The following is a 21,894-nucleotide window of genomic DNA, read 5'->3' on the forward strand; positions in this document are numbered from 1 at the left end:
ATTATGGAGATAAATAGTCACCATAATATGTTGGGGAAGTAGTTTCGCATGTCCTTTTTAACAGTGTCATACTCATAAGACTAACTACCTTCTAATCCAAATATGTTTCTGTATGCGTGCACTACTTGGCAATTAATCACTTGAGCTTTCTAGAAATTTGGCCGATGGGCTGCCTGCTGAGCTGCTTCCAAGCTATGTACAATTGGCATAGACACCACCTACTTTAAGATAGTAGTAAATTCCTGTTAGCAACTTATGTTTCTTATGTAGAAAACATTTTAAGTTTTATTATTTCATTTAATGTATGATGCATGCCATCTTACAAACACTGAACAAATGTCACCATCCCTTAATGTTGCTGCTTTACTCTGCCTGCTAATTCAGTGGTTCTCAAACCGTGGGACAGGCTTCCCTTAGGAGGCATGAGGCACCAGGAGAAAGGTTGTGAAGTTCCAGTCAGGGATAGGATCTCGAAAATTGTAGTGCCGTCCTTGGGCTCCAACCGAGACCTCAGTGGAGTACCTCTGACAGACAACCTCTCTGATCAATGTGGGACTTGAGGCAAATTGCATCTTCTCAGGGTGATTTGACAGACCAGAAACCTAGAAACTGCTACTGCTTTGATCTTTGATGAATCACTATGCAAAGCTCCAGTTTATGTGTGTGTGTGTGTGGGGGGGTATTATCCAGATCCTTATGCATAACAGCAAGTCACTTGCACCTAATTTAGGTGCAAGGATCTCTACAGGTTCATCTGTGGAAAATAATTGATATTATGTGCAGAATGTAGTGAATGTTTGAAAAGGAGCCTGAGTTCAGAAAGTTTGAAAAACACTGCTCTAACTATTTGGCTATGTGCATTAATTTTCATGCAATCTACTTTTGTTCTTTTTATCTTTAAGAACAAACTCTGCTAGAAGATAATGCAATTGCTTTGGTTGTCTTTTTGGGTTTTTTTAAATAATAATTTTAGAAAATGCTACAGAATCTCAGCTTTGAACAGCTGTATTTTAAATCTGGTTTCCCCCTGCCCCATTTTGTTGTTGTTGCACTTGAAATATTGTAGGCTGGGGAAACCCAGCTGGATATAAATAATAAATTATTGTTGTTGTTGTAGGTGAATTTAGTAATGTTAGGGAGTATGTTTTTCATCTGTTTCCTCTTAAAAGAGTACATCTTTATTTTGTACTTCCTTTGCTAGATAAAAGGATACCTACTGTACATTCCTGTTTATGTTGATTTAAGAGGCTATTTTAACATGTGGTGTGGATCTAAACTTGATCATACTTTGAGTAGGCCCATGGTATCCATGGGACTTAAAATAACAAGTTGGCTTCGCTGGGTCTATTTTAAGTATGGATCCAACCCATTGTCTTTACAGAAATAAATTATTTTTCTATGCTGTTGAATTTAAAGAAATGGAAAGAAATAGTCGACATGGCATTAACCATTCTTAGAAAGTAGGCTAATATTTGTGCATGTGTGTGAGGGAGAGAGAGACAGGCATGCGCGCGCGGACACACACACACACAAAGAGAGAGAGAGAGAGACAACATTTACTGAACTAGATCTAATATAACTAATGGAAGGAGCAAGGATCTGAACAACTTGGCCAAAATCTTGCACTCACTTACATTCCTTTGACTTTGGTGAAATTTAAATAGGCTAATTGGCTAGACCATGGATGGAATCCGAAGGGGCTCTCATGCAAATGGAATACATTTCTGCTAATACCAAGTGTGTTTGTGTGTGTGTGTGTGTGTGTGTGTGTGTGTGTGAATTCTACATTTTCTTCTGATTCCTTCCTCCATCTGCATCTACCCTGTTTCATATTCCACGCTATTCCTAATGACCCCAGTCCTTTTCATTGGCTGAAGCCAGACACAGTGTCTGGAAAGTTTCATTCCATTAGCAGAATTCCACTTGGAGTTTGTTGGATGTCAAACTCCATGATCTCAAGAGAGGTTTAGACACATTCTGCTTGAAAAGCAAACCTCTGTAATGCATGACAAATCAAGAAGAGTTTTCAAAAACAGATTTCATACTGAAAGTTACTTCCTCATTCCACTGATGGAACACTTCCCATTCGCTAAGTGGCACCATAGGCTATAATCACGTCTAACCAGATAAAGTATACTAATAGAAATGATGGTGTATATTCTTTCTAAATATATTACAAATGTATATTGCTAAAAAAGGGTCAAGTTTTGCTGTCAGTGTAGGTTAAGTGTTAGTGATTAGCATCTTCAGAATGCTAGTTTGATGCAGCTTAGTCTTGATTTATGACTTGTGCTGTTTTTTGTTTTTTGCAAACCAGCAGAGTAATCTTCCTAATAAAATGTTGCTAGCTGTTTTTCTAACACTGGTCATTACCCTAACATATATGTGGAGGAAACTGAGAAGATAGGAAGTAAAAATAAAAACTTAGAGTAGATCAAACATGAAATAAAAATTAAAGGCTGTGTGGTTCAGGCTAAGAAATTCCAAAATTCTTCTGAAAAAGAAAATGTACTTTTTTAGGCTCATGGAAAGTAGCTGTTCATCATCTGCAAGCAAATTTATTTTGAATATCAGAGTTTGAAATAAAAGTAAAAGCACATTGAAACCATTCCTGTTATTAAGGAAGAACAGTTTTTTAAAGTATCATTTGAATGTGCTCTTCATTCACATTGTAGTGCTGTATTTGTCATTTCATTTATTGTATGTCAGTAATAGCTCATTCATATTTTGTTAGGTTGTCTGTTCGTTTTTACAAAATTTGGTTTTGCTTGATTCATTTTGCTTTTTTTCATTTTGCTTTTTTTCTTTTTGATTTCTTTTTAGTCATCTTCTGAAATCTATCATCTCTACTGCTTCCCTCCACAGCACTTTCCCCCCAGGGACCTAGGATTTTCCTGTATCCCAGCTCCCCTACACTATCTTGTGATTCCCCACAGCTTAAACAGCCCTGTCTCCTTCTCTCTGGGTCTATCTCTAACCCTCTTCACTCTAGCCATGCCAACCCAATTCTGAGGAAAAGTGTTTCTTTCACTGAAGAGCTGCTTCTGGCTGCTTCTGGTAGGATCAATCTTAAATCGCCTTGCTGTTATTTTTTAGTCCCACTATTGGCACTGAGGGTAGTTTTAAAGCTTCTCTTGTTTTCGCTGCACACCCTTTTAAAACTCTGAAAACTGCTGGCTGCATGACGATAACAAAAGTCTACTCACTAAATGGGGTTTTCAACTTAATCAGCTTTTCCCCCTTTAAAGTTTGGTCACCATTTAAAGAAACCTCATCCTTTTTATACTACAGACTTTTCTCTTTTTTTCTCCAAAAACTTTACCAAGCATTGGTAATTGGCTTGTTTTTCATCATTAGATGGTGATGTAATAATTCATTTCCAGTCATTTTAAAATGTTCCTCTGTTTTACCTGGAACAAGCATTCATTTTTCCTCTTCAGGCCATTTCTATTACTCTGTTGACCATCATGTGGCCATCAGCCATATTTGGTTTCTGTCCTGTTTTGAATACCATTCCCAATATGCACCTCTGTTTTGCCTGTTATTTCTCTAGATTGCTTTGCTGAATACATACTTGGTTAGTGTTTGTCTACAGGTAGTGTTTTAGTTGTCCTTTCTTCTGCAAAAATATGTTTCATTTCCACAAATAGTCTTCATTTCATTCTGTCTTCGTTCTTAGTATTGTATAGTCCCTTGTAAGATATTAAATTAGACTGACAATACAGAATGGGACTATACAGATGCTAATGTTAGTTTCCTTATCCAAAAGCAGCTAAAAATATTTCCTTTGATTTTTTTGTTTTGTTCTTACTCTAGAATCAAGAATTTAATAAAAGTGGGGGCGACCAGCAACATGTAGATTACCAATATAAGTTCAAACACTTACAACCACTTTCTGCTTGCATTATTTGGATTTGTGAATTTGCAAGTGGTTAAAAAATTCCAACCATTTCAGATACTTTGTACAAAATTAATGTGTGAATGGGTGGGAAATCTTACACCTTACAATGAGCTAATCTGTTTGAATTGTGGGTTTCTTTTTACTTGCCTTATTTTAAACAGATTAGTTTTTAGTCTAGTATAGGATGGTATTTAGTGTATGCATCAGTATCTGAATTGTCAATGGTATGGCTGTCCATATTTATTTGAGATAGGCATGCCTTTAAGGGGGACAAGGGGCTGAGAGCCCCCCCCCAATTTTCAAGGAAGTGGACAGGCCCCCTCAATACAGTGGTGCCCCACAAGATGAATGCCTCGCAAGACGGAAAACTCGCTAGACGAAAGAGTTTTCCGTTTTGGAGGTGCTTCGCAAAACGAATTTCCTATGGGCTTGCTTCGCAAGACGACAATGTCTTGCGAGTTCCTGCTGGTTTTTCCCCCCTTCCCCCCCTTTTCTAAGCCGCTTATCAGCTGATCCGATCAGCAGATAAGCGGCTAAAAACCGCTAAAAGCCCTAATCCGCTAATCCGTCAATGGGCTTGCTTCGCAAGACGAAAAAACCGCTAGACGAAGAGAATCACAGAACGGATTCTTTTCGTCTTGCGAGGCACCACTGTATTCTGCAGTAATGTTCGCACACTGTGTGTGCATGCCACGTGGCGTGCGCACATCACGCTAAAGCTGCACGGTGTGTGTGTGACACGTCAGCATGTCGCACTGCGCGCACGAGTGACGTCAGTGTGTTGTATGGTGTGCAAGCACAGTGTGTGCACGTTGTGTGGTACCTGCCCCCTCAATTGCAGGGGCAAGCCGGTGTGCCTGATTTGAGATACTTAGAGTGCCAGTGATGTTCTGTTTTGTAAGTACTACGTGCTAATGGGTAAGACCCCTTTATTTCAGTGAGGCTTGCCCAGAAGCAGTTTCTGGTGGATTATATCTTACGAGAGAGAATAAGCATTTCATCACTGGAATTGTTATGATTTTTAGTGTAAGGAAACTAGGCAGCATTGAAACAAGCCCTTAGCAAGTATATTGTAAAAAAGAACACTGATAGTAGAAATTGCATTAGAAACACAGGAAGCTGACTTTTGCAAAGTTAGACCTTTGGTCCACCTGCCTACACAGGCAGCTTCTCTCCAGAGATTCAAGCAGAAATACTTTCCTTTCCCCACCTACCGATGTCAGGGATTAAACCTTTGCATGTTTTCTACCCCTGAGCTGCGGTCTTCCTTATTATTTTAGATGCTGCTGCTGTGTGAACACTGAGGTGTAATGTTCACAGTTGCACGTTTGCCTTTCTAAATGCCCTGGGCTCATGTGAATATCATATAGTGCAAATTTATAGGAACCCACATAAACTCTAAGGTTTAGACCACTGTTGTGGTGCAAAAATGTTCTATTACTCTGAAACTTTTGAAAAGAGAAGTACATAAATAATCCAATTAATGTCAGGAGAAGAGAGTCACAATCTTTTGCCAACAGTACACTGAAACCTCTAAAATGATAGGTTTTACTTAACCACAATTTATGAGCATGATGACAGATTTTTTCATTCTAATTGATGACCTGCTTGTAAAAGTTAGAGCTTGAAGCCTGAAGTTCCCAGTATTATCAGTGAAAGAAAGAACAAACTATGTTTAAATCTTTTGACCTTCTACAATTTTATTTCTATCTACACTAAACCCCTTTTAATTTTTCCTTACGTGTTGATGGAAAATTTTGCCATCTTTTTGCTGCACTGGATAAATAAAAATAAAATTTGTAGGTCTTCTCTACAATTAGAAATAAAAAGACTGACACATTGTATTTATCAAAATATGTTTTTTTGTGTGCAAAGGTACATGGTAAATGATTTTGGCTTTCTGAATCTTGCAAGTTTGACCTTTCATAATTCTTACATTTGCATGTATATGCCATGTTTTTTAAATAAAAATTCAGTATAATATATTATTTAGCTGTTTGATATGACTGCTTACTTACATGCTGATATCCTTTAGGAATGGGCAGTGGGAGTGCTGGAAAAGAAGGGGGGCCATTAAAAGCTCTGTTAAGACAGCAAACTCAGACGGCTTTGGAGCAAAGGGTAAGAAAAGCATGATAATCCTATTTTTAACTTGCATGTCTGAACCCGTCACTGTGGAAATGTCTCTTTATCAACTGCTAATTTCCTTGTTCATTAAACAACTGTTATCTCCTTGTGCTGATCCTGAACTGTATGGGATTTAATCCTTGTTCAGATGCGAGAATTAGATATCCAAAACAAGGACATGCCATGGAATATTCCACCATAAGTATGTACAGTATTATGTGTTTCTGTCCTTTCTCACAATTTGATAAACACTTTTGGATATCCATACTCAGACTCTAGAAAGCTCTAAAACAGAATTTAAAAAGCTAAATCTTCATGTAAATGAATTTGTGTGCCATGTCAAAGCAGCTATAACCTCCTCACCTGCTCCCTATGCTTGTATTTTTAAGTGGCTATGAACTAGAACTATAAGCACATTCTGCCTAATGCAGCCTTTCTGAACCTGTAGGTCTCCAGATGTTGTTGAACTACAACTCCCATCATCCCTAGCTAGCAAGGTCAGAGCTCAGGGATGATGGGAGTTGTAGTCCAACAACATCTGGGGACCCACAGGTTGAGAACCGCTGGCCTAATGGATCTAAACTCAACTGGATACCTGCACCTAAATTCTTTGTGAATTTCTGATTTCTTCACTAAAGACAAACTTTTACTTGGGTTTAGAGGACTGTACCAAATGTTATATACTTAACACTGTATATGCACACACCATTAAAATGTGGATTAATTCTAAAATGAATAGCAACATTAAGTTTGTATAAGTTGGATGATTCTCTTTTCATTTCTTGTGTTACCCATTGCTAAGGGAGGATCGCCTCATAGGTTCTGTAGAAGGCGGGTATGTTCCAAATCATTGTGTGACATTTCTTTTAAGCCCTCTCTTTTTGTGTTAATTTTATTTTGAAAACCCCTTTCGAGTTTGGAGTTACATTTTAGGAATTTGGGATTATTTGTTAATAGTATGATTTCCAGATTCCCTTTAGAATCCTTCGGATGCAAATTTATAAAGATTTCTCCTCAGATCATTTAACAAATCCAAATCCTCCTGCTTAACCAATAGTCCGCATGACTGTACATTTCATTTAACTTTTCATTTCATTTAAATAGCAATTCATATTGTTTATTTTGTAATGTTTAATTTGAAAATAAACTAACGCAAAAAGGAAGTTTTTACCCTGTGCCCCTGTCTTAGTAATTTAAATGTTTTGTGGGTTTTTATATGTTGTTCGGGTTGACAAACTTTATTTTTATTTTAAACTCCCTGTGCAAGCTTTTAATACTTTGATGAATTCTTTATTAATATGTTTATAAGTCATGAACAATCATTATAAATGAGATACAACTTTGAAAAAGGCAAGGCTTAAAATGTATCTTTAAAAATGCCCTACACCTTCACACCAAAGAGTATTCATATAAACTCTGTGTGACGGTACATTGTGGGTCTAACTGGCATAGTTGAAATATGCTTTAATTTTACATCTGCTTCTGTTTTCCCCTCTCCAATCAAACCATTTGTTAGTCATCTGTAGTGCAACAAACCAAGTGTTACAGCTATGTTTCTTCTATTGATTTTTGTGTGGATTACGCAGAAGTGTTTGTCCCTGTAGCCTGTACCAGTTTTAGGGGTTAGATTATAAGCCAGTAATGTGGCTAGGAAATAATTTCCAGGGGCTGGTTCTGATGTTACATTCGCTACTTAAGGAATGTAAGAAAATGGCTGAAGATGTATTAATGTTTGTTCTGAATTATTATATGTGCAAAAATATACTCCCAATACTAAGAGAATAATACCATGGCAGTGAACAGCTTAAAATCAACAATAAAATTACATTCATAAAACAAGTACTGTACAAAAAACTCTACAAATCAGCAATCATTTTAATACATCAACATAGTAGGATTACCTCTCAGAGTAGGCCTAGGTGAACAGATGAGTTGGATTAAAGGGACATCTAGTTCAAAACTCGTCTCTCCTAAAGCAGCCCCCTAGATGTCCCCAGGTGTCTCTCAAATGGGAAATAGTATAAGCAAAGTCTTAGATTGCTCATATATACTGGTATGCTGTGTTGTGCGATTGCACAGCTGGCTTTCTATTTATTTATTTTTAAAAAACCCATTGACTTATAGTACAAGGAACTGGAGTGGAAATGGGTTGAGAGCTCTTGTGAGATTATTTATTGTTGATGTCTCCTGTGCAAATGCATTTTGCAGTCTTTTTATTATGCCTTTTTAATTGGAATACACGGGACGTAGGGCTCTTGTTGGCTATTGGTCATGAAACCTCTACATTTGGAGACTATATATCTCTGAATATCAGGACTAAATATAATTAGAAGTCATGAGATTAAAATGCAGATGGCATGGGGCAGGCCTATGTATCATGAGCTAGAATATGGCAGATGCCCAAATTACGGTTGGTTTATATATTGATCTTGTTTGCAAATTACACTAAACCATGGTTTGTGTTGCAAGGAAGAGCTGTAGTGAGTCTTGGGCTCATGCCCTCTCCCATCTTGTTTCAGGCATGGAGATCAGAAACTTCTGTTTTAGATTATCCACAGTTTAGCATTATATCCAAAGCCTAAACAGTGGATAATCTTAACTGTGCTTAGTGAAAACAAGTCAGTTTCATAAACTATGCTTTGAAATTGTCTTGTTTCCAATCACCATAGTTAAGACTGATCACAGTTTGTCAAGGTTTGGGCAACACAACAAAATGTGGTTAATGTAAAACAGAAGAAAAACTTATGAATGCCTCTTCACTGCCACCCTGGAGGAAGATGATGGTTGGGGGGGGGGACACACACGCCAAAGGCTTGCTGCAGATCATCCTCATGGTTTAGCATTACAAGCAAATAATTCATTGTGTGTTTGAACTGGAAAAAAATGAGATGGCTTGAAATAATCATGGTAATGCAGGCTTAGAAGTTGCAAGAGTTGAATATCTTTTTTATTTTCCTTGTTCTTATCTCTTATTTTTATTTCCCATCTCATTTTAGAACTGCCTATGAAATCTTGTGGGTTAGATATCTAGCTCTTTAAAAACACCATACCTCTCAGCAAAAACAAATATTCTGAAATGCTAAGAATTGCATATTTTCTTTTCAGACTTTTAGAAGGTTTTTCAAAGTTTGTGCTTGGCTTGTTAATGGCTTCTTGGCTTCTTCCATGCTCCCCCTCTTTGTACTGCTTTTTATAATCTAAGGAAGAATGTTAATGCTATGTAACTGAATCAGTAGATTATCCAGATTGTGAGCTTTATAGTATGAAAGTAGAGGCATCTGTCATTTTTCATGCCATAGTGTAAGATGTGATAATGATTATTTTCTCCTTTCCTTTGCACTTACCAATCATAGGAACATTATGAAATAAACCATTGTTGCATGAACTTCCATTTATTTTTTGCATTGATGCTGTAGAACTGGCAAATGGAAACCCATCTTCTTTCCCCCCATAAACATGCTATATATTATTGTGTGCAGATCTGCATTAGATGAACCCATTTGGGGCCATCCCTGTTTAGAGACAAAAAGATAAACTTGCATAAAAGATACAGTAGAACTCTTGTTATCTGAATCTTATTCTTTAGATTCAGTTTTATCCCTTAAGTAGAGTAGCCATGTTCAAGAAAAAACTTCGTGAAACATTTTAAAGTTGCATTTCTCTTTATTATTCTTTATGGGTTTTTGTTTGTAAATTCCATTTGATTATGGGCCCAGAAATTTTTGCTTGCTGGAGTCAAGACTCCTCCCCCACCCCCTTTGCATCTCTCTGAACATTAGCCTTGTGGTTTTGGAAAGAGTGGTGCTACTCCTCTACTTGTGCTTCATGTTCAGACCCATTCCTGCCATCCCTTTCCTCTTTCCTATCCATTCCTTTCCTACTTGTAGCCCTTCTCCTCCTGCCCTCTTGTGTCTGGAAAGCAGAAGTACATGATTTGAACTTAAGGTTGCAATGGGAAGGGGAACTGCAGCCTGCAATCACCTAGTGTAGCCTAAACCTAATTTATGCCAATGCATGGGTGTTTCATGCTGTGTTAGGGATCAATAATGCCTGTAAAATAATTTTAACTTGACCACCATTCCAAGTATTGTGGGTATATTTGCCTCTTGGTCATGGGAGACTAATCAAATAATATTTTCCTAAGGCTTCTTCTCAAACATCCTGTTGCCCTGGGCTCCTGGAATAAATAATAATAAGGCATAATAAGAATATTTTCTGAAATGATGGGCCCAAAATAATTTACTGTGTTTCTGGATGTGCTTAATGAAATAAAACACTCTAGCAGCTGAATCTCAGGAGCTGCAGAAACAGTGACAACAGTCATTATCATAATAGCACAAGGTACATCATTACACTATGCATTGTAGATCGAAATTTCATGACAAACATGGGGGATCATGGTGCCACTGTAATATGACCTGATTGAAGTTAAGGAAAAATCCAGGACTTTATTAGGTCCTAGATTCAGTATTTTTCAATACATTCTCCTCTCAGAGTAAAAAGACTGTTTAGCACCTATTAAAGCATTTATTTGTCTTTTAATTGCCATAGTATAATGACTCTTTGAGGTCCTGTTTCTGCAAAATAATGGTAAAGTCCCTGCATAGTGTATTTGTTTTTTATGAGGGAAAAATATGGAGAGTAAAGAAGATACTTAACTGCCAGAACAAAGATAGACTATAGGATTCCCAGCACAATTCAGTGAGCATTTACTTAGAAGTAAATTACTGGTTTCCATGTGATTTAAACCCAGTATGGTTTCAACAGCAGCTATAGTAGTAGTAATTAATGTCTTGAGCTCCCTGGAAGAAAGGAAGGGTAAGAATGTAAGAATTAAATGTAAGAATTAAACAGGACTTACAAGTAAACACCACTAGGATCAGGCTCTAAGTCTCCTAATAATATCTCTACAATACTCCCTGATCCCTCTTAATGTACTCACTAGTACATTTTATTGAGTCCAGCACGATGTACCCATTCTGGGCTTTAGGATTCTAGTGTCACATTATATAGTTAACATCCCAGCCCAGGAGCAGCATTATGAGGGGGAAAGTAGTGTCTTAACTGCTTTTGAGATGTCTGCTAACCCCACAGCGTGTTGGGTCTGTGGATGGCATACATTTTGCTTGTTTAATGCATAGTGTAAATCTTTAAAAAGCATTTTGCCAACTGTTCTGCTTTGCCTGTGTTTCAAGAGATACTTGCATGTTGATTGGTGAACAATAGGCCAAGCCCTTAAGATCAACTATAATTTCTTCCTTTTTTCTTCTTATCGGAACAGGAATTTCCTTTTTTTACTTTGACGGCCTTTCCTTCAGGCTTCCTTCTTCATGTAGGCGGTGTTGTCAGTGCTCGCTCAGTGAAGCTCCTGGATCGCATTCACAATCCTGGTATGTTACAGGAATAAATCTTGATATTTTGTTGTGACCTTGACACTCTGTATATTTATATATATTTATTGGAGGTAAGACCTTGCAAAATGTTTTGAAGTGAAATAAACAAAGCTTTAGCAAGACTTTTCCCCAACAGCCTTCTTGTAAATGTTTTCAATGTCATCGAGCTATTTAATTATAATGCCAGTGATATATAACATCAGAATCAATGACAGAACTGAATTCTCAAATTGTAAATCTTACTAGGACTCTCAAGAGAAAGTGTTCAAGTGCAAACTTGGATGTTTTTCTGTTTCAGCTCTTTTTAAATGTTTGAAAGTTGGCTATTGAGGATTCTTCCAGAACCTAGGAACAACATGTCTAATTTTTTGTGTGATGAATCAAGGAAAATTGCATAAATTATCCTGAGATTTCCCTAGAATATTCTCTAAACATGAACAGAGTAAGATTTGGAAGTGAGGAATTCCATTTTTCAGCAAGTTAGATGCAAGAGCTTAGAAATGGCCTTATTCAAATGATGAGCTCCCAGCCTCTGGTCCGTTCCTCTTAGAACTAGAAAGCAAGTGTTTTTCCATTTAGCATTACCCTAGTCCCAGTCTAATCTTTTTTTCCACTGGGCTTTAGTTAGGATAGGAAAGGCTGTAAGTTAGAGTTTGGTGGTGTCCCGTTTACTCTAGACAAGCAGAGAAAGAGGAGCAAAAGAGGTTAGTGTTGGAGATCCCAGAGGGAATAATTCCCTAGACCAGGGGTAGTCAACCTTTTTATACCTACCGCCCATTAATGCATCTTTCTTGATGGTAAAATTTACTTATCGTCCACCAGTGCTCGATGGAAGGAGGATTCAGCTTGTGCTGTAGAACCCCCTACCGCCCACCTAGAATCCTGAAATGCCCATTAGTGGGTGGTAGGCACCAGATTGACAACCCCTGCCCTAGACTCCTCCCTTAAGGAAACATTTCACTCTGCTTTTCCTTGGATAGATTCAAAGTGTTTTACTGGGAACTTAGTTGCCCTTTCCCCAATCAGGAACTTAAGCTTGAGCCTTCAGCAGTAGCCTCAGTTAGGCCACACATATCAGTTTCGTTAGACTCACAGCAAAGACTACTACCCTGCTTCAGTCTCCTGTTAATCAGAGTAAGCTGTGGAGCCCTGTGGACTCGGGAAGGAGGGAAGGACTAAAGCTTAAGATCCTAAAGGAAAAGGAGCAAGTGCCATTAATGCCACAAATCTAATTGTAAACATAAAAAATTAGAGTTATCTGGTGGGCACTAGGACACAACCAGATGAGATTGTATTCTTCCTGTTGCTTGAGGCAGGAAAACTCCAAAGGAAGATCTCAGCCCTTTGGGAATGTCAGTTTGTTTTCCCACCTCAGTTGCAGCAGATCTATATTCACTTACTGCTCTTCTGGCCTTTGCTCTCAGTTCACTGAGTTGTCATTTTCACTGTTTCTGAGACTTCGGAGTGATTGCACTTAGTTACTGTGTTTCAATGTTTCAGTGTGTTGGGAATTTTATTTTCAGTTAGTTGTCAGTTAAATTACCTCATTGTGGTGTGCCTCTTATTAACTGCCCTGTTACCTTTCCTATTTAATTGAGATCCTGCTTATTCAAATTAACTGAGTCGTTTAATTCATTCCTCTCATTTATTAATTCATTATTCCTCTCAATTCATTAATTGTGAAAATTGATTTTACTTGAATAATTATTTTGCTTGATTGAAGAAATTAACTGAACCCTTAAAAAAGCACAACCTCCCATTTATAATCCTTCTCGACTCCCCTATCTTGCTGCTTGGTAAAGGCTGTGAACAGTTTTAGGTAAAGGTAAAGGGGACCCCTGACCATTAGGTCCAGTCATGACCGACTCTGGGATTGCTGCACTCATCTCGCTTTATTGGCTGAGGGAGCAGGCGTACAGCTTCCAGGTCATGTGGCCTGCATGACTACGCTGCTTCTGGCGAACCAGAGCAGCGCACGGAAACACCGTTTACCTTCCCACCGGAGCGGTACCTCTTTATCTACTTGCACTTTGACGTGCTTTTGAACTGCTAGGTTGGCAGGAGCAGGGACCGAGAAACGGGAGCTCACCCAGTTGCAGGGATTCAAACCGCTGACCTTCCGATCGGCAAGCCCTAGGCTCTGTGGTTTAGACCACAGCGCCACCCGTGTCCCTGAAGTTCTACTGACTGCTAAATACCTTGTGCTTTAAAGAAAGGTTCCTCTGCCTTTGTGCAGGGACTATATTGATAGAGGGCATAGTAGCACCAATGGCCCAATTCCTATCAAGAAACAAGGTGTTGGAACCAAGTCAACAAGGCATGCAAATAGATGTCTGCCACTTGAAGGTGAAGCAGCACACCATGACCAACCCCACAGTAGCAGTGGCAGCAGTGGGCAAGGAGATGGTATAGAACCTGAGTGGCCAGCAGCGGGCAGAGGAGGTGGCCATCAGCTTCAGAGCTTGTGTACAGGCAAGCCAGATACAATGGTGAATGTCAGCAAACACCAGTGAATCACAGAGATGAGAAACGTTCTGCAGATGATAGAGGATCTGGGTCAGCCCCAGATCAACAGGTCTTGTTGAATTCTGATAGCTCTTCAGGGTTTATGGCTATGGATTTTGAAGAACCTCCCCTTGCCTGTAGCTCCAGTGTTTATGAGTGCTTCAATGCAATTCAGTTGCTTTGTCTGTATAAACAAGAAGATCTACTACTCCCTCTGCTCAGTGTATTGTACAGCAGGAAGCTGTTATTTTCTCCTAACACCTGTCACATTAAAACTAATACACTAATGACTGAGATTTCAGCAGAATTAGTCACAGCAAAACAGTATTCTACCACCACCCTTCCTAGGTGAGTTTCAGCTTGCATTTTATCTGACAAACATGTCAACTGTCACTGCAGACTTTGAGGCCCATTCCATAGGGGCTGTTGCCACTTCAGCGGCATTTTCCACTGACATACCTCTTCAGGAGGTTTGTGGGGCAGCCACTTGAGCTAGTCCGAGCTCAATTACTAGGAATTATAAGAATTAAGATAAACATTTCTGCAGAGGCTGCATTTGGGAGGTGAATACTTCCGTGGGATCTTCCTACATATTAAGCAGCCAGCACCTACCCATAGATGTCAGGGTTAGCTTTAGAGCATCCCGCTTTATGGTGTCTAGTGCCTACTAGAAAAGGGACTATTGGTTCTATATGAAAGGTGTTTTTGAGTGGCCACTAGAACATCCACAATACATCCTAGACTGACTGACAAGCTTATAGTTAAGATTTGGTGTTAGGTGTGGACTGTCCATATAGTAACCTTGTGTCTTTATATGTTATATGTAGTTGTCTTAATTTTTGGCTGTGGTGTTTGTTAGTTGAATGGTTGGTCTTAGTATTAAGCAGTTTTTGCACTTGGCCAGAAGGTGAACTGACATTCTAACGGAAACTCCAAGGGAGGGATAAGAGATTGCTTTCTCTGGAGTGATAACATTTTCCCATCTCAAGCAATGGAAGGACCACAATCCCACTTGGTGGTATCCTAGTGCCCACTCAGAAACACCCTTCAGATCAGTCCCTTTTCTTCTAATTCCTTCTTATTCTTCTGTACTGTTCCTGCTCTAAGGAGTTCTGGAGAAGACTGGATAGTTATGGGAAAGGCAAAGAGCCAATTAAGTATTCTTCGTGTGGAACTTTTCCTAATATTAACTGTTCCACAGATCCTGTCCATATGATGAGGGCAACTCAACTCCAAAATCTTCATCCTCAATAAAGGGGGAACTCTAGTAGTGGGACAGCTCCTGTAAAACAGGGACTCTATTTAAGCTTATTAAAAGGGGGAACCTCTCCAGTTTCAATAGTACTGAATGCAAAAAAGATAGTTGCTTTCCCTTAGAAGTACTTTGAGAGAATTATCACTTAAGGTAGTGGATTCACAGGCTCCTTTTACTTCCTAGCCTCTGGAAATAACCAAAGTATTTCCTGGTTCTATGCAATCATTTTTTCAAGTTTCATTTCCACCCTTCCTTGCCCAGGTTTTGGTCTGAATGGAAGACTCCATTAGCAGCAAAACCTAGAAACAAGTTGAGATATTGATTGTGTCCCCTTCCTAAGGACATCTCTAATCCTTTAATAGCCCCTAAAGTGGATGCTTCTGTCATTGACTTGTTTTCTATGACAGTTTGCATTGATTTGTAATTGATTTCCTAGCAAGGTAAATGTCAGAAAGGTAAATGTACCCCCAGAAGAAGCTTTATGTCATGACAGCTGCTCATAAGGCATTGACTGCAGGAATCAGTTTGTTTCTGTGGGCTAATCAGCCAGCATCACTTCTGATAACCTGTTTTTTGATGGTCTTGGTAAGCTGTTCTTGGTATCAGCTTGGGATCAAATGCTATTCTGCATGCCTTCAGATTGTTTTGTGTGAACCACAGTGGCTAATATGGTTGCTTGGCTTGGTCACGATAAGGGCCCTCTGTCCATGTCCAAAGAGAGGAGATTCTTTCTTACTTGGTAGGTCTCCGTTTTGATAAAGTTCATATCACCCAGTCCATTTCCAACTAGGTATAGACATAGGTATAAATAGATGGTTCTTGTTTCTGTTTTTCTCCTTGATGAAGTCTTGTGTTTTGGTGTTGTAGACTGAGGACTGGGAGCCTTTTCTTTTGGGTAAGGTCATTTTCTATGTCTAACTTTTGGAAGAAGAGGACTTCCCACTTCAAAAATTTTCCTCTGTTCCTGTCCAGATTGGATAGTGGTCAGATCAGACACAATCTCCGTTTTGCCTCTAACCAATAAAGATACGCCCATGTCCAAGCAACATATCTTGTGCGTATCTGTGGAGGTAATACCTAGTCAGCATGCGAAAGGGACAGCTGTCTGTGGGGCATTCCCCTGTTTCTAGCACTTCAGTGGGCCCAGGTTGTGTGCATTGGTCTGGCCCTGTTTGGAGAGTAGATGATTAATGCCTAATGTTGCACTTGTAGAGAGAGCCTTCTTATTCAGTTGAGACCCCATCGCTTCCAACATGCAATTAGTTCCAGCCAAGCTTTTTCTGCTGTGAAATTTTAAATGTTTTATACATTAGCCACCAAAAGTTGAAATATAGCCATTTAAGTACTTTTCCCTTTTCATGTCTCAATAGATTAATGAATCCTACATAACCTGAGAAAATCTCTGTGTAGCATGAAAAGAGAAAGGACAATTTCATTGGAATATTTTCCAATCTAATTTCCTGTTAAGAAAAAAAAAACATTTAAAAAATAAAAGAAAAATGCTTCATAAGAAAGCAAAGGAAAATCTAGAGGCAGGTGAGAGATGCTTGTGCTGATAAAATGCTAATATTGGCTATTCAAAAATAGTTTCTCACAGAACTGAAGCAACACAGTAGTTCTGCAACTGTCCTGCCATTTGCTGTCTTCTTTTAAAACGTTATGCTATCATTTCTGCTCAAATAATATTAACTGATAATTCAAGAGAGAAATACATGAACTGCCAGATGAATAAGTAGGGAAACATAGAAAAGGACTTTTGAAGCATGGTATTGGTAATTGCGTTAATCTTTTTTTTACTTGATAAATATAGCTAGAATAATACAGCATGATCCTTCCATCCTTCCTTTTCTATTTTCACTCTCTTATTAACTTTGCTGTCTGTGTCTTTCCAGTTCCTGTGGAGTGGTATTAATCAGTTGTGTTCTTGTTGGTGGTGTGCTGTTTTTTTTCTTTCTTGCTTTCACTATTCTGCTAAAACTGATCTACTAATTTGCTGTTTTGAACTCAGCCTTTGTCGGAATTATGGGTAACACAAGATCATACAAACTGCTAGACTGGAATAGTTTCAATTCAGGTATTTTATTAGTCATTCAGTACTACATACGCTGACAGAAATTATGGCAGCTCAGTGAAGTCTGTTTAGAAAAACGGTAGCTTGTTACCAAGTTAATATTTCAAATTTTAATTATTTTTTATCTTGAAAATTTGCAAAAGAATTTTCAGTTTCAGAACGTTAAACCCTACCATTAAATTAAATCTGATTTAGTTCCTTGAGAGCCTCCCTCAGCCAACCCTTTGCACCCAGATAAATCTAATGAGGTCATGCTCCATGTTCTGTCATTTGTGGAAGGGTCTCTTCTGTGACATCTCCGTTAGAATGCCCTTCCCTGAGAGATAATGTTAACCTTTCAAAAGCAACCTAGGATCTTTTTGTCCCAATGGGCATTTGAGGACTGGGGAGTATGTGGGTAGTTTTTGCTTCTGTTTGGGGGATTTTGAGAGATTTTTCAAAATGTATATCAGGAGCCAAAGTGCTGGGAAGCTGAAGAACAGAGTGGAAATATAGCAACTGCCAAATTACCAAGCCAAATTCTTTTGACATAATGGAAAGCCCCTTGCATGCTGCAAAGTAACAGCATTTTATAAAAATTACCATTTCATAACATTTTCCATTGGTAAGCCTAGAGACTGGCAGCCACCAGAGTCACATCTATAACCATGGTGTTATATTCTCTTGATTTTCTGTCTTATAGGGATGGGTGGGGAGAAGGGCATCCATTGGAAATTGTATGCTTTCTTAAAAATCCATAAGATATATTTTTTAAAGAAACACTTTATGAAAATGTATAATGGAAATAAAAGAGAGGGATCAGATAGTTCAGGGCCTAGGAAATGCTATGTTCAGAAGTCTGAATGGTGAAGAAATACTTCTAGTGTACTAGTCTATACCTGAATAATGTAACTGAGTTTGAGGTTGGTAGGTCTTATGGGGAAGAATACTGTTGCAAATACTTTAGTTCCATAATACAGTAATTTTGGAAGCACACATATGCAGCCCTTCCCATTTTGTAAGTGTGTGAATGGATGCATATAGGAATAAAAAGTTTGAATAACCTATTGGTATCAGAGAGAACAAAAGGGTAATTAAAACCATATTCCAGTGACAAGGTTCAAAATACACACAAACACACCAAAATTGAATCAGCAAATCCATACCATATTGCCAATATGGTAACAGTGTGAATGAACCTATGAAATTTAAAATGATATAATTATTATGTTTTACTAATAGGAATATAACTGTGTTAAAATTATTTGATTTCATTCCTGTTTTATAAAATAACTTTACACTTAGTGGGCTGCCTATATTTAACTTCTGAACACTTCTGATCCTTGCTTATAAAAAAAGCCAAAGATGTCATCCTGTGCCCACTAACCTTGTGAGTAAACCCATTAAACACAAAAGTGACTTACTTCTAGGTAGGCATTTATACTATTGCACTATAAGTTAACCATACAATGAATTTTTAATGAATGCCTGGATTTCAGCTCTTATACAGCAAGCAACATGCCTAAGCATCTTTGCATTTGCTATTCGGCAGGGGCAGGGGGGTACTTTAACATCCACCCACACTTATCGTGTAGTGTTTGCATAAAATAGCTTCTAATGAGTGCCTGATCTCAGATGAACCCATCATAGGAAATATGAGTCCTGGTTGCTAGAAAGTAAAGGAAAAACTACAGAGATTTCAAGGATTAGAAATGAGACAGAAACAGGAAATAAATGTGCACTAAATAGAGAAAAGCAGCAACTATTCAGGATTCTGGGGATTCCTAAATCCTGATGTCCAAAAAAAAAGCACGCATGAGTCATAGGGTCACCTTCACTCATTAGCTGAATTCACTGAAAGCAAGAGCAATAATGTTGGCTCATCTCACAGAAAGCGCTTAGAAGGTTGCCTACACATTTTGCTTTCTTACATTCTAGGAAGGTTAGAGACTTACTTTAAAAAAAATGAAAGCTCAGAGTCTGGATCCCCTGGTAGTATGAGCCAATTGCACAATTCTAATCTGGCCATGGCTGATGTCCTGAGCTTCCTGATCAGGGCTTGTTCTCTCTTGTTTATCTAGACTTTCAGGATATGTCAGTTGGCTCTCCGAATAATACTGATTTAGTAGTTGATAAATCTAGAATTCTAATATTTCTTACTGTTTTGATTAAATGAATAAGCAAGTAAAAGATATTTGAAAAGAAACCAATTTATTGTTTTTAGTTTATTCTTAATATTTATCCTATATGAGCTCTGTAAACTGCTTTAATCTCTTAAGAAGCCCCACAGGGGGCCACTGGTCTGGAACTGGAGTAGGGTAGCTGAGTTTTGAAAGCAAACTTAGAAAGCTTGCTTAAAAGTGTAATTTAGATGGTAGATAGCCCAAGGTCTAATTGACCTTGGCAGCATTACAGAAATAACTTGGTGTAAACATTAACGGTCCTTGAACAATTTTTTCCAATCTATTAGACACCACAGAGTTTTTCACTGTGATGTTATCTTGTTCTTCTGTCTCTGCATTTTATTTATTTTTTTGCAATGGCTGTGTTAACTTTTGAGGAACAGTTTTATCTCCAGCTTATATTCCCCTTATATCCAGCTTTTAAATGTTAAGCATACACTGCAGTTAAAAATTGTTTGGTCTTTGCATCATGCAACTACAATTTAACTTTCCTTGTATGAAGTTACTGTAGCTCTCATTTTCGTTAGTAATCTTCTCCCCTTGGAAATTGATGTTCATTTGGGATGTAGTGTTGCGGGTTGTTCAGCGAGCCCTAAGCCTTGTTGCTGTCACGAAGCATCTGTCAGTAGCCACAAGATCATCACCTTCAATTTAATTGTGAGGTCACTTAATGTTGGCAGTTAAAGCGGTTACCCATGATTCATGGTGGCATATGTGTCTATTAAGTTTATGGTTTATCTAATACAGTGAGTTCACAGTGATTTCACTGAATATCAGAAAGAAGCCCTTCAATCTGGAAGTACTATGTAGAATTTTATTTTCTGGAAATGGATCAAAAAATGCAAGGGAGGGAGTAAGAGCAGAGGGGCTATTTTTGAGTGTTGAATGATATCATCTGATTAAAAAAATATTTTATCTGATTAAAATATTTTTTGATGGAAACTCCCTTTAAAAAAGTTGGCCTTGTTTCTTGGAGGATATATTTCCTTTTCAGGATCCTGAATACAGATGATACAGCCTAGTCTAGGTTTATGGTGTTGTTGGTAAAGCACTCAGATCTGAAGAGCTGTTGTATTATCACTCAGGTACATGTTAGTTGCTGATTTTCTCTTTCCTGGCTGTAACTCTGGCTGTCCCATCAAATGGAGCAACTTTTGTAATATGTGATGGACTTTAGTCAAAGGGAGGTATGGAACAAGCTTTGGGGAGGTGAATGTGTGTCTACATGGCCCCTTTGATTTCCTGACCTCCTGCTAATTAATATACATGAAGGACAATATGAGAGAGAGTGAATCACAAATCAACTCTGGCAGATTAATGGTTCTGGACCTTTTGTTCCCAAAATGTAGAATATAAAAACAATGACTTAACTTTAATTTGGTTTTTGGGAGTCTAAACAAGAAATAAAATAACAGCACAAACTTATACAGATTTACTCAGTTGTCCAGTTTGTGCAAGGACTTTAGTTGGTGCAGTGGAGCTTCCCCTCCCTCTTTTCCCTCTGTGCAGCCCCCAAATCTGTTCTAGCAGTTCCTCCATCCCTCTGGACCAGATTTGGGTGCATGCAGGAGGAGAGGCGAGGGAGCAGAAGTTCCAACATGTAAATCCATGTGTGAACAGGATGACTTCATTTTGTCAATCAAACCATCCCTAAGGACCACTGAGTTCATTGAGCTAAGTGGGTATACAGTTTTAGCATGTGCATTTAAAATAATAGGTAAATAATAACTGACTCCTTCTTGTTAACTGTCTTAATATTGTCTCATTCAAAAGAGTTTTCTGATGGTTTTATCTAGTTTTTTTCTGACTAGAAAGCATTCACAGGTGTTTTTTAAAAATGTAATTCCCTCTTTCCCCAAGGCTTATGCCTAGTTGGGGTTGCCACCAGAGTTCTGTGCAGGATATATGATTTGAGAATGTTACAGTTTCAGCTGTAATTTGAAACTGCTATGAACTTGTACATTTCATGGGCTATTTTCCAAATATTCTTACAGAAAATATAACTTATAGTGATGGCTAGACTTCCAGAATGATAGTGTTACTCTTTCACAGAAAAACAAAATTTTGTGGCATCTTAAAAACCTGCAACTTTTATGGCATAAAAGTGCAACAGGAGCTGGCTTCTAGTCCACAAAAACTTATGCCATGATAAATGTGTTGTTTTTAAGGTGTCTCAAGATTCCTGGTTGATTGTGCTGGATATACACATCTTAGTAGCTTTTTGTTGGTTCATTTTAATACCATTGAGTTGCATCCAATAAACTTGTTCTGTTAGTGCAAAGACTTCCCTTGTGCAGCAGAACTTTCCCTTGCTCTCCTCTCCCGCTGTGATCCCCCCACCTCCCCCAAAACAGATCTGATAGGGAACCTCTGAGAGCAAGGGAATTTCTGTTGCACAAATGGAAGTCTTTAGTTTCTCTTCAGATTGCAGACATCTTTCACCCTTAAAAAAACCAAGTATATAGGGCCCACATACTTTA

General features: G+C 38.3%; 1 protein-coding gene across 32 annotated transcripts in view; it reads left to right on the plus strand.

The window, feature by feature from the left end:
• Positions 1 to 21,894, plus strand: part of C2CD5 (C2 calcium dependent domain containing 5) — a 90,925-nt gene that overhangs the window by 23,019 nt on the left and 46,012 nt on the right. For 9 of the 32 annotated variants that reach the window (XM_082238742.1, XM_082238714.1, XM_082238736.1 and 6 more), the window contains 5 exons: positions 2,866 to 3,057; positions 5,937 to 6,022; positions 6,831 to 6,863; positions 11,310 to 11,418; positions 17,190 to 17,255. In XM_082238742.1, the coding sequence (XP_082094868.1) occupies positions 2,866 to 3,057; positions 5,937 to 6,022; positions 6,831 to 6,863; positions 11,310 to 11,418; positions 17,190 to 17,255 (486 nt within the window). The remainder of the gene's footprint in view (positions 1 to 2,865; positions 3,058 to 5,936; positions 6,023 to 6,830; positions 6,864 to 11,309; positions 11,419 to 17,189; positions 17,256 to 21,894) is intronic. The other 23 variants (XM_082238732.1, XM_082238728.1, XM_082238731.1 and 20 more) reach the window with 7 other exon arrangements.

This window comes from Podarcis vaucheri, assembly GCF_965113315.1.
Source record: "Podarcis vaucheri genome assembly, chromosome: 10".
Lineage (NCBI taxonomy): Eukaryota > Metazoa > Chordata > Lepidosauria > Squamata > Lacertidae > Podarcis > Podarcis vaucheri.